Consider the following 18575-nt stretch of genomic DNA (forward strand, 5'->3'; position numbering starts at 1 on the left):
CACTATAAATCAGTTTCATTAAGGCTTCTGGTCTCGTGCTCCAAGGCTCCTAACTAACTTAAAACGTAACTTAAAATAAATCTTGAATTTAATGAAACTGATTTATGCTTTCATTTATCTTGAATTTAATGAAACTGATTTATACTTTCATTTTTTAATTACCTCCAACAAAACTGTACACTATTCAGCTATTGCTCTGTCAGTGTTATCTGATATAATAGTTGTGTTTTGTTTTAGTTTTTTGCTATTAAGGATCAAAAGTGGGATTTTTTTTGTAACACCTAGTATATTTTTACGATCAGCAGGAGCTGTTTTAAACATACACGCATTTGGTTGTAATTTGAGAGTGTAAATTAACATAATTTCCCCCTTCTTTCCGGTTACAGGAAATCAGACTAAATCCTATAGTGAAGAAGCCTAAAATACGATAATTCATTACTCCGATGTAGTATGCTTGTTTTTTTTTTTTTTTTTTTCATTCTACATCTTCATTGCAGATCAGTTTACCCTTTTTTCAAATCTTTGTGAATCTGTTATCAGTTATTCATTCAGCTATAGTGACCTATGTCGATCTCAATCTATTATCACATTAATTTGTTTATACTTGTCACTGGTTCATGCAGTGCCCCACTACAGTTGTAGTAGCACTTTCCTTCAAGGTAGCTAGTAATTCAAAACGATGCTCGACGCATTGAAATCACTTCAAAATTTATGATGGTAAACCTAACCACTGCTGGTGGGCGGTGGCTCAAGCTGACTGCATAAGTGTTTATCTAACCGTTACTTTCCACTAATGTGGCCAGGCATTTCATTCAGATTCTATGTGCGTCGAGAGTCGGCAGAAAGATTCGTGCTGCTTCAAACCAGTGCCCAGAGTTCGTGTATTGTTATAAGTGTCCACTCTTTGAAAGTAAGAGAAATTGATAATGTCATCTATTGCATAAAATCATTGCATTGCCCATGAAAACTTGGCAACTGTCATTTCAATATCAATACTTCCATCGCAGTTAGATTCCATGTCCATACGGCGACAGTACCTGTGACGGGCTGGCTGTCGGTCGTACACTGCATCAGTAGGATCATTTCCTTCATATCATTTCTGAACTGTATTCATGATATAAAAATCATAAACTTATTCAAATGATATTCTTATTCTAATACCACCATCTCGTATTTCTGTCTTTGAATGGTTTTTTTTTTTCTATGACTTCTTCCTTTTGAGATCAGCGATGGAGAGAATGCGATTTCTCATCCTCACATGCGTCCTGGCGCTGCTTCGGAACCGCGGAGAGGTTTGCGCCCAGACTCGGCCGAATACCGGGTTGGGTTTCATCGGTCGTGGTTACGATCTGCTCAGCGGCAACCCGGAGGGTGGTGATGAGGGTGGTACTGACTCAGGCATCAAGGGGAACCCCATCTTTCAGCTGACTTACCCAGGAGGCGTCCGTTATCCTCGCGAGCTCAGCTTCCACACCACGGACCGACCCTACGTCACGTCAAGTCGAGGGACATTCCACGGCTATCCGAGCTACGCTGCAAAGCTTGCGTCAAACATAGAGATCATCGGTATATTATTATTGCTCCTATCTACACGCTGATTTCATTTTTTTAATGAACCGAGTGTAGTAATGATAAAAGAACCGACAGCAAGGGAAGATGTCATTGAATTTCCTGGTATCCCATCATGAATAGATATCTCACAGTTATTATTACATGAGCTCAACTTAAATCAAAATCACTTCTCCGCAAAAAAAAAAAGAGGTTTAAAAAAGCATCACTACAATGAAGAATTTAATGTTTTTAGTATGAACTGGAAATACATCCGTTTGCTTTCTTCGATCGAAAAACAAATACATATTTAAAACTACAATCTCTGAGTATGTGCCTGTGTTGGATGCAGGATTGTGTGTTTGTTTATTTTTCTTACTAATTGTTTTTTGAAACCGGAGGAACAATTTCGAATGCAATTCAAATGAAATATTTAATCTTAAGAGAGAGCTTGAACCAGTGGTCACACACTGTAAGTGTTGTCGACGTAACACACGATACAGTGATGGATAGTTGAATACAAGTCTCGGTTGAAGTTGTCTTTTGTGTGTTGAATTTAAAGGATTCATCTGTTTCATTTCCTCTTCGGACGTTGGTTACTTCATTCAAAATATGTTTGCTAATAATCATGTCTTTTTTACTTGTCTAGGTTCAAACAGCGGAGTCTTCCAAGATCTGATGTTCGTTGATAGCTATCGTAAGTGTACTGCGTTATGTGTGTAATCGCGTACATGTGCGTGCGTCAGTTTTGTTCAGGTTTTCGTTTATTTTCGTCACGCAAGAATTTAATCAAATTTAAAAACTGATCCAAGACAGAGTAGATATTATAAGAGCGCAACAGAGGAGAATGGTACAAATTTCCTTAAAATCGGACATATCAAGTACTGTGGGATGTTAACGTTTCACCAGCTATAGTGCCCAGCTGATTACACCAGGTGGATGATTGCAAAAAACAAAAAAAAAACAAAAAAAAAAAACATTAACTTTGGGCCCAGCCGTGTCATTTTGAACTCAGTTTGAACAGATTGATTAGTTACCTGTTTTCAACTCTCCCTCCTAACAGGCAGTATCATCTGGTAACACAACAAATATTGATACGGATTAAACTTTCCTTATCGATATCATATCAAACGACAATAACAACAACAAAAAGGAAAAGAAATCATGAAGGTCGAAAGGATAGCCATTGACGTAGTATTATTTCAACAGATGCTTGATACTGTCACAAATTGATTGATCAGCAACTGTTGAATAGCTTTCATGAGATGAAAAGCCTTGGGAACGCTTTTGGTTTGCGATTAGAAAAAAATATATATATATGTATGAAAAAAAGGACATTGAAAGTACACATGTACCAAACTAACATATCGCTTCAACAAATCGTATACGTAAAATAATAAGACATATACAATAAAGCGCACTTGTGTTGAATTTAAATCAGTGATTATCTAAACCTCATCTCTTCAAAATGTATCAGTGTAATTCCTTAATCCCCATCCCCCTTCTGTCTGTCTATGTCCCTCTCTCTCCACGGCTCCTTTTACAGTCTACGAAAGCTTTGCATCGCGTTTTCGAACCCGTGGATCTGTGTACTACTACACGGAGACGTCGTCCCGCGTAGGATATGCCCGCTACAAGACAGAGGTAGCTTCGGGCAATGACTACGAGTTAGAGCGGGACTTTGTACTCGCTGCTCTTCGTCTCCCGACCTCCTACGACCCGAACAACTACAGTCACAACAGATTCATGAGCTTCTTCGATACATGGGGCACGGTGAGTCGTCAATGTCGATTACTTCCAGAGTAGGAGATTGATGGAAAGAGCTTTTTCAAGCAGGTTCAGTGACGATGTGGCGTTTGTTCGTAAAAGTATTATTTACCATTTGAAGATAACACAAAAACCCCGTTTTGGTGCTTCAAAATAGATCTAAAATGTGAGACAGGGATAGAAAACCGAAGTAAAAATATTAATCAGCATAATCAATGTTAAAAAACTATATAGTTCGCAAGAAAAAAGTTTCAAGAAAAAAATAACATTATTTCTAGAATAAACCGTGTACAGATATGGTTTACTGAAAAAATTATAGCTTTCTTGAGCAATTTTTATACGGTAGGATGTTTTCTGATACAACTGGCCTACACGTGCATCAAATGTGATGACTCGAAAGTTTTGTAAATCACTGCTCCCGATGGTAAATGTTACCTTTAAAAGAATGTTCGGAACTTTAACAATGGTTCTCGCCGATTTAACATAAATGATTCAGTCTGAGACGCATACCTAAATTCTTCTTTTATTACTATTATTATCATTATCATTACTTATTCGGCTTGCAGTCACAAATATCAATTACATTCTAGGGCATGCTTTCAGAGAGTTGGAGGTGATCATTATTTTCTACCTTTAACTTTCATTACTTTGTAATCATTTTTAAAGAAAAACTTACGTTTTTGATACTTAATACAAGATGTTAAGTTCAAGGGTTGACATTCAGAAAAGTTCTAGTTGACAAGAAATGATAATTGTTTATATGACGCTGCATTATAAGGAACACAAACGGAATCAATATTTGGCTGAAATTATTTTTTTTCTCACATCTCGCTGATGTGTCCTCTTAATATTGCTGCATTCACTCAATCCTTGATATCCTATTATCCTTTTATTCTTTTTCACGGTACTACACAAATCAAATTATTGCCAAGAAAGCGGAAACGGTATATGAAGTAATCTGTAAACAACAAAGTATAAATATAATTTTCCCATAATGTTTCAAGACTTGTTTAATAGCAAAAACAAAAAACAAAAACAAAAACAGCATAAATGGGACACTCAAAAAAGCTCACTGTACAGTATGTAGCTTAATCCTATCTACTTCTGCTGCACCTGTTTCAATTCCCCGTCTGCGGAAGCCTTATTGGCGCTGAGTGATATTGGCGGGAAAATTAGAGAACAGATAATTGAAGAGATGGTAAATAAGGCATTCTTTTGCTATAAAATTGATTCCGAGTGATGAAAAAAAGACAGATGAGCGGAAAAATGAGTGATAATTAGGGGTATTTTTTTGCTGTAAAATCAATTCCGAGCAGAATCAATGAGTGATAAAAGATGATCCAGTGGAAAGGTGAGAAATAAGGGTATTTCTTAGCAGTAAAATTAATTCCGAGCGGAACTTAATTCCGAGCGAAAGTGATAAAAGACGACGAGTAGAAGGGAGAAATAGGGGTATTCTTTTGTCGTAAACTTGATTCCGAGAGGAATCAATAAAGTGATAAAAGAGGAAAAATGTGTGGAAATTTGAGAAGAAAGGGTATTCTTTTGCTGTAAATTTGATTCCGAGCGGAACTAATAAATACAGTGATAAAAGATAAGTGGAAAGGTGAGAAATGGGGGTATTCTTTTGTTGTAAATTTGATTCCGAGCGGAATCAATAAAGTGATAAAAGAAGAGAGATGAGTAGAAAGGTGAGAAATAGAGGTATTCTTTTGTTGTAAACTTGATTCCGAGCGGAATCAATAAAGTGATAAAAGAGGAAAAATGAGTGGAAATTTGAGAAGAAAGGGTATTCTTTTGCTGTAAAATTGATTCCGAGCGGAATTGATAAAGACAGTGATAAAAGAAGAGAGATGAGTGGAAAAGTGAGAAATAGGGGTATTTTTTTGCTGTGAAATTGATTCCCAGCGGAATCAATAAAGTGATAAAAGAGGATACTGGATGAGTGGAAAGGTAAGAGATTTAGGGGCATTCTTTTGTTGTGAACTTGATTCTGAGAGGAATCAATAAAGTGATAAAAGAAGAGAGATAAGTGGAAAGGTGAGAAATAGGGGCATTCTTTTGTAAACTTGATTCCGAGTGGAATCAATAAAGTAATAAAAGAAGAGAGATAAGTGGAAAGGTGAGAAATAGGGGTATTCTTTTGTCGTAAACTTGATTCCGAGCGGAATCAATAAAGTGATAAAAGAGGAAAAATGTGTGGAAATTTGAGAAGAAAGGGTATTCTTTTGCTGTAAATTTGATTCCGAGCGGAACTAATAAATACAGTGATAAAAGATCAGTGGAAAGGTGAGAAATGGGGGTATTCTTTTGTTGTAAATTTGATTCCGAGCGGAATCAATAAAGTGATAAAAGAAGAGAGATGAGTGAAAAGGTGAGAAATAGGGGCATTCTTTTGCTGTAAAATTAATCCCGAAAGGAATCAATAAAGTGATAAAAGAAGAGAGATGAGCGGAAAGGTGAGAAATAGGGGCATTCTTTTGCTGTAAAATTGATTCCGAATGGAATCAATAAAGTGATAAAAGAAGAGAGATGAGTGGAAAGGTGAGAAATAGGGGCATTCTTTTGTAGTAAACTTAATTCCGAGCGGAACTAATAAAGTGATAAAAAAGTATATGGTATGAGTGGAATGGTGAGAAATGGGGTATTCTTTGGCTGTAAACTTGATTCCGAGTGGAATCAATAAAGTAATAAATGAGGAAAAATGAGTGGATATGTGAGAAAAAGGGTATTTTTTTCCTGTAAACTTGAAACTTGAGTAAAATGAATTCCCAGCGGAATGAGTAAAGTGATAAAAGAGGAAAAAAGTTATGAGTGGAAAGGTGATAAATAGGGGCATTCTTTTAGTGCTGTAAAATTGGTTCTGAGGGGAATCAATAAAGTAATAAAAGAGGAAAAATGAGTGGATATGTGGAAAAAGGGTATTCTTTTGCTGTAAACTTGAAACTTGAGTAAAATGAATTCCCAGGGGAATGAGTAAAGTGATAAAAGAGGAAAAAAGTAATAAGTGGAAAGGTGATAAATAGGGGCATTCTTTTGCTGTAAAATTGATTCCGAGAGGAATCAATAAAGTAATAAAAGAGGAAAAATGAGTGGATATGTGGAAAAAGGGTATTCTTTTGCTGTAAACTTGAAACTTGAGTACGTAGAGCCGATGAATCCAGTGAGAGACGACGTACTGATTTCGGAACAAAATGTGATGTGTTTATATAACGTGATTGCGTACCTGGAGGAGACCCACATAGCAGTGGCGACTGCTTGTTGTTGCTTTGTTAGGTATAGCCTTCTTTAAGGCATTTAAAAAAATACATTTCATTCCGCCATAGTGCAACACGCACTTCAACACCTGAAGCAAAAATAAAACTAAAGTACAGTCTGAAATCTAGACTAACTAGTGAAAAGGGGCATTGTGGGCCAAGAACAGCCATAGCAGTGGTGACATCCTGGTGATGATTATTACACCATGGACAATTTTACTACACTTTCTCTGTTTTCTGGTATTGCAATTGGAAATTTTAAGCCTCATTTGGACTGTGAGAACCGTTTGAAGATTTAAGCGTTCACTCTCAGCTTGCATTTTTAAATGTAAGGGAACATTTACATCATCTTGCTCTGCATGCACCGTATAAATCTAAATGATAGCTATTATCTACTTACTAAGACTACAGATTCGAATTTCCCGCCAATTAATTCAGCGCCATTATGGCTTCCGTGTACTAAAATGACAGAATCTGGTTAACAGAAAATGAATCATGAACAAGACTAAACAAAAACGATAAGAAAATGCGGGGGGTGCGTAGCCTAGGTCTAGTTATGTCCTATAATCTATCTGCTCACGAAGCGAACAGCGAACAGCATAGTTCTCGGGTGCTATTTGCATAAGCTAAGCGTAGTGAAATACCAGTGTTCAATAATTATGTACAAGCGTACTCCAAAGTTTATCAGAATTTAGCGACTACATGTATAATAGCAGTGACATGCCGTGTCTGTCCCACACATTGTAAACAAAGGTCAAGCATCATGCGTGAGGCTCATAGACCGTTTTGTAATTTATTCAAATTCTGTGCATACTTTGTTCGCGAAAGTTGTCTTAAATAGCAGCCACAAAGCGTGCCAGATGCTTGCCCTACCTAGCAATATCTGGGTGAATTCCCGCCATCGGATGGAGCATGAAGGTGAATGCAACGCTTTATGTTACTCGCATGTAGGATTAAAAGGATAGCAAGATTGCTATGTTACATTACAGAAATGGTGTATTTACATCAGGGCTTGTATTACACCTATTTGGTTTGGGGCTGTGTGTTAATGTGTTTTCAGACATCCCTAGGGGGCTTCAGCATGCCTAACAATAGTTGATATGCACTAGCAATGCACCTGACTCATTCCATTGCTTTAAAACCGAATAGGTCTATGTATCACTTCTTTATTATACAAGGTGTGCATCTCAGTATAGGCGTTTTCACATCAGCCCGATGTTTCGAAATAGCGCGCTATTTTCTGACTTGGGAAATAGGAAAATATCTCGAGCTTGGATTTTTATCGGGCTGATGTGAAAACGCCTATTGAGACTTATAACAATGGCGGACGGTGTACCTTAAAGGGGAAGGCTAGTAACTGATCAGTGTTAAATTAGTGCGAATGCTGGGGGATGATTGTTCCAATTCTTGTGAGATTCATCTAAGAGTACACTATATATCTATTGTGTCAAAATTATTTGCTTCAGAACGGTCTCATATTCAAGTAATGTGCAGCTTAATGCCCCGTCACTAGTGACCAGACATGCTAATCTGGAAACATTAAACTTGAATATGAGACCATTCTGAAGCAAATAATTTTCACTTAACAATAGATATATAATGTACTCTTGAATGAATCCCATAAGGATTGGAACAATCATCTCCCAGCATTTCCACTGATTCCCACTGATTAGTTACTAGCCTTCCCCTTTAAGGTCTGAATTCTCAAAGGTGGAATATCTTTATTACACCACTTATTCCGCCGATTTATTACACCTCTTATGCAAATTAGGCCCTCATGACGTAAAATGACGCGATTTATTCCCCGGAATAATTTTTGGTATTCTCAAAGCTGGAATAACTATTCCGCAGAATAGTTATTCCAGCTTTGATAATTCGGGCCTAAATGTTTAATAATATATGACTGTGTGCCGCGTACTTTCAGAGCGTGGTTGCAACCATATATGCCTCGATGTAAAAGGAAAGAGCTCACTTAGATGTGACTTCTTTTCTTTCACATCACATGCATGCACCATTATTCTGGTCAATCCGATATGTACACACGCACACAATTAATTCAAATTCAATTCAATTCAATAGTTTATTTATTTCCATCATCACAAAGAAAAGAAAAGAAAAAGTTGACATAATCCAATGTGATACAATTTTTTTTTCATTTCTCTTACACTCGTCTGATAAAGGATTTTTTCAATACAATATAAAGTATATTATACACGAATGATGTAAAAAAGAAACAATGCACTTTGTCATGGCAACAAAAATAGTAAATAATCACAATGATGGAAAACAGTGTTCCACTAAAAAAGCCACGCTTGTAAAACGTGGAACACTGGAACAAAACAACAACAGCACCAATTTGTTATACCAATAAGACATATTCATTTTAAATTCTTCTACATACTATTGTACATTTTACTCATTGATATAATGATGTTAATACTATGAACAATACTTACTAGGATTTTAGGATGCAAACGTATAAACTATATAACATATCACATTTGTGGCACAGACACTATGGGGCCAGGTGTGCCAGGAAAATTGAACGGAAAGGAAGATATCCAATCGGCCACAAAAAATATAACGACGACAACAACAACAATAACACAATACACAGAAATAACAGAATTTGAGGAAATGCACTCAGACAGATACTGGACAACGAAGAACGAGGAAAAAGGAGCAGGGAAGAATAGAGAAGGAAAAGGAGAGGGATGGAAAAGGTCTGTGGACACACTACAAAATCTCAAGGAAAAGTGAAACATGACGGGTTTTTTCTTTGAACAGAATTAACTGGTATATTTAGAAAACAAATATTTTTTGAGTTTATACTTAAATGTAATTAACTTCACAGATTCTTTTAGATCATTATCTAAGCTATTCCAAAATCTGGGTCCGGTATAAACAAATGTATTTTGAGTGTGTACAGTTCTAACTAAGGGAAGATGAAATTCTTTAGATTGTCTAGTGGGATAATTATGTACGTGGCTGTTACGGTGAAATAAAGAATAAAATATTTTGGGTAGATGATTGCAGTTGTAATTAAACATGAATTGACCAAGTTGAAACAAATACAACTCTTTTATTTTCAGAATTTTGTGCTCAAGGAAAAGCTTGTCAGTATGTGCTCGGATATGAAGGTTAAAAACGATTCTGAGCGCCATCTTTTGCAGAAGAAAAAGTTTATCTAACAATGTCGAATATGTATTCCCCCAAGCAAGAATTCCGTAATTCAAGTACGGCAATACCAAACTTGAATAAAGCGTAATCAAAGCCGAAGAAGGAAGATAATATTTCAATCTATTCATTATGCCTATGTTACGTGCAATTACTCTACAAATATTGTTTATGTGACACTTCCATGATAACTTATTATCAACACAAACACCTAAGAATTTAATTGACGAAACCTCTTCTAGGGGAGTAGTGTCAAATATAACATTACCTGGTAATCTATCTACAGAATTACTGAAAAACATATACTTTGTCTTCTCAATATTCAGTGACAATTTATTTGCATATATCCATTGTGAGACATTCTTCAATTCATCATTCACTGTACTAATTAAAGTATTAGGGTCAGGGTGGGAATAAAAAAGATTGGAATCATCCGCGAATAATATGAAAGAGAGTTTATCTGAAGATCTATAAAAATCATTAATGTAAACTATAAATAACAGTGGGCCTAACAAACTTCCTTGCGGAACACCACATTCTATTTTCTTCATAGAAGAATCAAAACTGTTCACATGTACATATTGAAATCTGTCAGATAAATAACTCGTAAACCATTGCAAGGCTTTTCCGCGAATACCATAATGGGATAACTTAGAGAGAAGTATACCGTGATTAATCGTATCAAAAGCCTTTGAAAAGTCCAGGAAGATGCCCATTGTATGCGAAAATGTATCAAGTGCATGTGTAATCTTTTCCACAAAGGTAAGTAAAGCGTGGGTGGTGTTGTGATTTTCTCTGAATCCAAATTGAAAATTCGTAAATATATTACTCATATTGAAAAATTTTACAGTTCGGATATATACTATTCTTTCCAAAATTTTAGAAATTGAAGTTAATAACGATATTGGTCTGTAATTACTGACATCATTTTTCTCCCCTTTCTTATATATAGGTATAACTTTGGCAGTCTTCATTTGACTTGGTACAAACCCAGTACTAAGTGATAAATTAATAATATATACTAAAGGATCTATTATTTGAAGAATTATATTTTTCAACAAATAATTATCGATTCCATCACAACCTGGGCTTTTCCCTTCTTTCAAATTATGAATAATATCAATAACTTCTTCTTCTTAAGAAACGATATCCGATAAATGTACATTCATTACAGTCATCCTTTTACATAAACGAAACGTTTTATTATAAAACATGATCCTACATAGTGCCTATTTGTATTGTGTAGTGTTGTATATAGGCCCTATTATGTATTATGTCTCGTTTTTGTGGCCAATATTCTTATAGAATGAGGCAATAAACTGCACTAACAGCAACAGAATAAAAATATTCGGAACATCGACATATAATATCGTAATCTTGAAAGAAAAGTTGAAAATGCAGGAGATCATCACGTGGAGCTGCTCTTGATAATAATAATGACCCACAAATTGATTAGACAATATGGTTGCCAACAACAGTAGTCTAGTGACTGTATAAAAAATATCATTTGAAGACCTGAATATAAGAACGACCCAAGTCCAATTTTTGGCCAAATTCAGTTTGACATGGGAAATTGTAGCTTATGCATGGACTCATCCTGTGTATAAATGATAAATCCTAATTACCCCCGGAAGTACCTGAAATGAATGAGTTAAATCTTATATTAATGTAAGAATGAAGGACTTGGGTCATTCTTACATACATATTATAGCGCCCTCTCTCATCCTTCTCTCATCTCTATAGCAGAATATCATGTATATAAATCAAAGAACGACCCAAGTCCATATGAATCAAAGAATGACCCAAGTCCACCACACAAAATGGCCTCTCCACAATTAATGTAAATGTTAATTGTCATAATTATGTTCTAATTTGTATATACAATGTTGCCTTCCCATCACAGTTAAACAGAATATTATTGGACAAATAAAAAAAGATATGAAGTTTTTTTTAGTTTACTCGAAATGGTCTTCCATGGACTTGGGTCGTTCTTATATTCATATACTCATTTATGTGCTTGGTCGCCTTCATTGAAAAAAAAAGGACTATAATACTGTACAGGGAATACAGAGCGGAAGAGAATGATAGTAGTTTTCATACGAGTGGTGTTGTGAGTGCCATGTTGACCTCTCTTGACAAGGCGTGAGTGAGATTAGCCATAGTTTGAGGAGACTAATTTGTATCGTATATCACTCGCATGCTTCTGAACCTAGCTTTCACACCTTCAGATATTTTATTTGGAAGCACATTGTAGTGAAGCATCACTATATAGAATCGTGTTTTAAATTAAGCATTTTTGCCGTGTGAATGCAAACTGGAATCGTGGAAGTTGATTTGAAACGTGATTTCAATCGTGTCTGAAATGACTGTTATGAGGTGTTTTCCAATCACGTTTCGCCATAGTGAAGCAAAAAAGCGACCATGTGAACGTTGCTGAATTCCAATCGTGTTTTGGGGCGGAGATTACGTGATCTTACAATCACTCCCGCAGAAAGATGGCTCAAGAGTGATTGATGGAAACGTGGAAAGAAGCGAAACCTCTCTTCTTCGCCCTGAAATTCAAATCCGCAGAATCCTTGAAGCCTCCTTCGGTCGTGTGAACGAACGATGATTCGATTCGTAATTGCAATCGTGTTTGTAATTCAGCATTTACTCTCGGTACGTGTAAAAGCACGGTGGTTGTTGTGAAGGGCCATTCTAAACGTTGCTCAAGAGATGTGGCCAACTATACCAAGGAGCTTTGAAGTTCCTTGACTATACCAATAAACATACTTCCTAAATTGTAGAACTGGTATAATTTTAAGATGGGTTTTGTTCAATCTGTCCTTGATACATAATAGGTTATAATGATGATGTCATGAATGGCAATGCTATGTCCACTTGTCCGGGTCGCAAAAGTAATTCGAAAGATGTATTAACAAGAAGGTCTTCCTAAATACAATAATGTTTCCCAATTTTTTACATTCCGAATCAGCACGTGATAATTGGGGCTGAGTTTGGAACAAGGACTGGAACCATCAGGGAAGCGACTCCTTCGGAGTTTGTACAGTACGTCGCGTCTGAGGTAAGTTCTGGGAGCGACAGGTTAGGGAAAGGGTTACGACGACGTCTCGGACTTGACTTAAGTTTGAATTGTGGACAGGAGTAAGAATTACGAATTATCCATCTAGACTGGTATACGCTCAGATCAGAAGCGGTCTAAGGAGTAAAAGAACGGTGTCATCCAAATATTCAAATAACACATTATTTTGACAACTTAATATCGTGCATTATAGCAGTTGCAGGTAACACGTAATTCCACATTGATAGAAACAGAAAAGTTTTCGTGGTTGAATGACAATATTAGGTGCAATTTTTCAGTTGGAATGTTTAAATTAATGATTTCTAAATTTTGCTTCGTAATAAAATGAGGGACGCTGTGTTTATCCGTCGCGATGGTAACTGGGACTCCTGACGTCACACGGCATACCGACTCACCGACTTCCCCATTGAGCTGACCAGAGTTTTGACTCTCCTAATCAAAGTAGTGATACCAATTTCTAACCCAGAATTATACCATTCTGGTCTTACTGATGGTTGGTAGGGTCCGATTTAGGCCGTGGAAGAAGCGAAGGATGACATCTAATACAATCTTCACCACTTTGAGTGTTTCACCTCTTCGTCTTTTGACAATCGTATAATTCTGTCCCTTTGATATTCGTTGGCGTCAAATACATGCGATACACTTTGATAGGAGTCATTATGGTCATTGCCTATTCTACCACAATTATTATTACCAATAATGTTTTTTTAATCCGTTATACTTGTGTTATTTGTCTCACATCTGACCACTGGATGTCTCAATTGTTTTGTTTTTCATGTTTATGTGAATTTTGCTGCTGAAATTGTGGAAAAATTAGTTACTCTTAATCGTGTATAAATGCGTGCACTGTAGCATAGTGGATAATACTCGAAAAAATCATACCGCGAATATATCATGTTTTACAGTACCCTTGTCTTTTAATCGGATACCCCGTCAAGTGCCTGCGCCCTTGGACAAGATGTTTTTACCCACGACTAGGTGAACAAATGAACACACAGAGGCTGCCCTCATCATAAAGAAGACCAATTCATTATCATTACTGTCGTCTCTGATTTAAGATGAAATTATTTGTTCCATACGATGTAGATGCCAACCAGTCTGTCTGCTGTGAATGACACTTTGACTGTCGATATTGACGAGTTCAACCACAATCTCGAGCATGAGATGTCATTTGGAAGCGAGTATTCCACCTACGTAGTGGGTGCCGAGGACATAAGCGGTAAATAACCTTTTCTCATTATTTCGGAAGCCATTCTGGTTTTTTTTTTTATGGGGGTGCTCTCATTATTTGGCATTTTGTAGCTAAGTGAAATTTTTATATTCTGTTAATGCTTGTGTTCCTCTATAACGAGTCCTTATTCCGTTTCGAATATTTTCTCGTGTGAATTATCACATTTTGAAATCAGACTTATTATTAGTGGTCATCGTGCTAATTGTCGTCATCATTTGGTGCTATATACAGTATTACGACTACAACTGGTGAACAGTATCTTGATCGTTATTCTCGTTATTTTCGTTTTCTAATCGTGACTTGATTGCAATAAGCCGTCGTTGCTGCTAATATTGATCAGAGATAACGTGATGACTTTAGTAAAATAATAATGACGAAACAAAAAGGAAGAAGATGGGAGCAAAAAGTCAAATAAACTTAAGATATCTTTATCCCAAGGAGAGCTAGGAGCGCAAAATATTCTAAACAATCAATCTTATACAGATGAGGTATTGCAACGTCTAACTTCTCATCCCTTGATTCTACATGCAGCCGAACCAATCAAACTGACCTTAATGCTGATGAGTGAGGTATTCAAGTATGACTACTGGTACGGTCTCAACACGTACAGCGAACGCCATTTCAACTGGTTGATACCTAGTGTCCGCACAGCCATGTTAGCTGCGCTGCAGAACTACCCCGCCTACCGACAGATCCAGCTCATTAGAGGTATAGTAATACAGCGCCCTATAGTTTTTGTATTAAGTAATGTTGCTGTTGTTGTTGTTGTTGTTGTTGTTGTTGTTGTTGTTGTCGTCGTCGTTGTTGCTGTTTTGTTTTAATTATGACCCAGCATAGCATGGGATTACCATGGAATGGGAGAATTTTAACTGGCCCGGCTCGGATATAATTCCAGAATCCTCTAATAAACCGTAGAGAGATTTGTGACTGACTAGTTATACCTGGCAGAGCTGGTAATAATAATGACAGGGCCGTCTGGGAAAACGTACCACATAATATACTTATCTGGGGGTAAATACGTCTATAATCATTGTCATATTTATTATATTCACCATGATGGTTACCATTCACCATAATAGAACTAATTCAATTATCATAGTTATAGCGTAATCATTTCTATTGTTATCATAGTAATCACATAGTATACTATTCATGTTCTGCTGTTATCGATATTATTGTTGTTATTGTCATCGATGTATCATGGTTATCGTTATAATAATCGTTATCACTTCTTCTTTTTTCTTCTACTATCCATATTGGTTACCCGTCGGTAGAAAAGCTCGTTACCAACCTTCAGAAGATGATATGATATGATTTTCTGTTTTATATAGAGGCGCCCATTAGCATTGAACTCAGTTGGCCAGAAGGCACCTACGGGCTTCCCAAGGCACGCGATGGGTGCCCGAACTCCGCGATTCGATGGAGTGAGGGTCGGCGGAGACACGACACGGAAAATAGCAACAACGCGAACGAATGGAGCGACCCCCTCAATCTCGCGGGTAGCGTGTCCCATGAAAACATCGAGCAACAATTTTGCATCAAAACTGTTGCAGAGATGAGTGACGATCCATGGATATTTCAACCCGGAACTTATTGTATCTACAAACGAGGAGACTGTCCTTCAGGTAAAGTTTGCCATGAACCATGGAAATAGATCGCTATTTCCGTTTTTATTGCTTATCTCACTCTTTGTTACAAGCACGATATAATTCTTCTGCATGGATTCTATGACAGGATAGTTATCATAATTATGGTACAGAGTATCAGTATTTCAGGGGCCATGTGTGTATGTGGGGGGGGGGGGGGACTTCGGACGACAGAGGAGGTCATAGATCAGCAAAGTCAATAGCTCCCCCCCCCCTTTGAAATCATACATACATAATCAAACATACGTGAAGACATGGTGTTGTGCTTTTGCCCGATTGTTGTTGATTTTTCTTTGTTTTTTTATCTTTCTCCAGACCAAAAAACGTGTGGGGGGGGGGGGGGTGGAAGCCCGCGGTTCCGCGGCCCCATACCCGGAAAGAAAACATCTAGACATCAGAAATTTGTTTCTGTCTAATGTAGGCAATTATCCATGTGCTCATATTAGTAATAACCCCTTTAAGAAATAATTCATACAAAATTGATATCTAATCCTTCTTTCTATGTTCCGTGAGATCAAAACCAGTTTATCAGGCAATCTATAGGAGGTAGGAGTAGCTTCCCCACTGGTTAGTCATAATGAGAAATAGAATGAAAGTGGTTTTGTCGATTATGTAACAACTATATGAAACAACTTCCTGTAACAGAAAGGCTGATTTACAAATTATATACATGGATAAGCCTCTCTCTTGTACAACCTCTGTGGCCAGGATTTACCGAAGGTTCGATTTTCTGGGACGATGAGGACGATCAAAATTCGAACTCCCGCCGAGGAGTCCTTCCCGATGGGATCTACGACACCAACACCAGGCTTGATTATTGCTGCCGTAATGACGGAAGACCAACTAGCGCCATCTATCTCCCGACTCGGGACAACTTCTTCCTCTTCCCACGCTTCGATCACTGTCAAGAGGTACAGCACCATATCTCCCTCTCCATCTCTCCATGTCCCCTTCCTCTTCTTCTTCTTCTTCTTCTTCTTCTTCTCCTCATCCTCCTCCTCCTCCTTCACTTCCTTCTTCTCCTGGTTCTTCTTCTTCTTCTTCTTCTTCTTGTTCTACTCTTTCGTAACTTTCTCCAGCCACTTGTCAGATTAAAGCCTTTTCAAAAGAACCATTCGACCTCTATCAAAATACTATGTTCAAATCATTTCGTTTTTGTAGGGTCCGGCTTTTATCTGACAGACGCAACTCACTGTAAAGTCCTACTCAAATAATATTATTTGCCCAAGGCGCACGACAAATTAATGATACTGTACATGTTTACAATGTGTATACATGTACATAACTGTGAGTCTCGCGAGAGTCGAAGTTCACTTAAGTCGACGCATTTTTTTCAGTCCCGAGAGCTTCGACTCATGCGAGGTTTACTGTATATTGCGTCTTGGCTCCTCAAGTTGGAAACTTTTTGAGTATTGCAGCTTACAATATTTGATGTAACCATAATGAAGCATGCAGGAAGCTGGCAAATTGGCAAATTCTGACCATTGTTATCATGTCTAAGACAACTACGAATTTTGGAATCTGTGTGTAGGTATGTAAAGATATTGTTACAAACAAACGTAAAATGATTTTATTATCTTAAGGTCAAGTGAGGTACCTTCGGGTATTTCGATTCTACGTCATGGTGTGCAATGTCTGTAAAACAAAAATACTTCTTTTTACGACTATCACAGGTCCATGGCATGACAGTGACGAGTGAATATCTATTCTTCGACACGGAAAACAATAACAACGCCGACTCCGTGTCTGGCGAGTATCCATTTGAGGGCGCTATCTCTTCTACTGGAGAAATCCTTATCAACTTGTGCTACTATCAGAGAATGTAGCATTGAGCAAAGGAAAGGACGAAAGGTTAAACCAGGGAGGTGGACCACCTCCCTGGTTAAACAGCCCAGACCAACGATTCGAAGGAAAAAACAAAAAAAAAAACCACCGATCTAAATGTGCATTCGTTTATTTATCATTGATATTGACGTATGGTTTAATCAATGGCTGCATGAAGCGTGTGGACAGTCTTGTCATGTACATGAAATATTATGACATTTGTACACAATAATGATAATTACTGATAATGTTGACTCATTTGATTGTCCCTTCAGGACACATTATCCTCCACACAGCTCATAATGAAAGAAGTACACAGGTCTCTCTTCTCTCCTATGTTTCACCCATTCCCATTTCACGCTTTCATTTCTTTGACTCCACCAATTCCCTCAAATAGTCCTGTCTCTATCTTACACTCTCCTACCATACTGAGTCTTTGAAATAAGTTTTATTGACCATCAAAATACAGTCATCTCCATGTTGTCTCATGCAGTCATATTGAATAGACCTACGTAAAATGTCTTTATTGCATTTGGAGTAGAAAAAAAATGTTGTCAGTTATTGTATACGTAATTGTAACGTTGGAATGTAACATCTACCCATCCTTTTTTAATGAGTACTTTTTCTTGACAAAAGGAATAAAACAGTAACATGGAAGTTGCAGTCACCTGACTTTAATAGTTAACTGATATTACTATAACAACAGTAATTGCTCCGAAGTTTGGTGTCTGTATGCCCTTTAATCGGTTAAATGATTCTGTAGAAACTAATCATAAGCTATGTACACAAACAAATAAATCATAGGGAAATTTGTCAATCAGTTGCAGCAAATAAATAATGTATCAATGAAAGTCAAACGTGAGACTGTTTCCTTTTCTTTGCTGTAATTTCACCCTTGAAAGTGAGTTGACTCTTGCAAATAGAGAACTTGAACTCAAGGAATTGGGATGGGAGAAGAGTCATAACAATGCATATAAGAAATTATGTTCTCGGTGAATGATTTAGAAGCTACAAGACCTTCCCATAGAAACTCATTGGTGCTT

General features: G+C 37.1%; 1 protein-coding gene across 1 annotated transcript; it reads left to right on the forward strand.

Moving 5' to 3' along the window:
- The first annotated feature begins 1229 nt into the window (after positions 1–1229).
- Positions 1230–17626, forward strand: LOC139720601 (uncharacterized). The gene is made up of 9 exons (XM_071631957.1): positions 1230–1566; positions 2198–2245; positions 3095–3321; positions 12724–12813; positions 13918–14050; positions 14594–14770; positions 15394–15687; positions 16417–16619; positions 17382–17626. The coding sequence occupies exons 1-9, from the start codon at positions 1230–1232 to the stop codon at positions 17532–17534; spliced, it is 1662 nt and encodes a 553-aa protein (XP_071488058.1). The 3' UTR covers positions 17535–17626.
- Positions 17627–18575: the final 949 nt, after the last annotated feature.

The sequence above is a fragment of the Diadema antillarum genome, unplaced genomic scaffold (assembly GCF_040938485.1).
Source record: "Diadema antillarum isolate AM-2024a unplaced genomic scaffold, OU_Dant_1.0 scf00000130, whole genome shotgun sequence".
NCBI lineage: Eukaryota > Metazoa > Echinodermata > Echinoidea > Diadematoida > Diadematidae > Diadema > Diadema antillarum.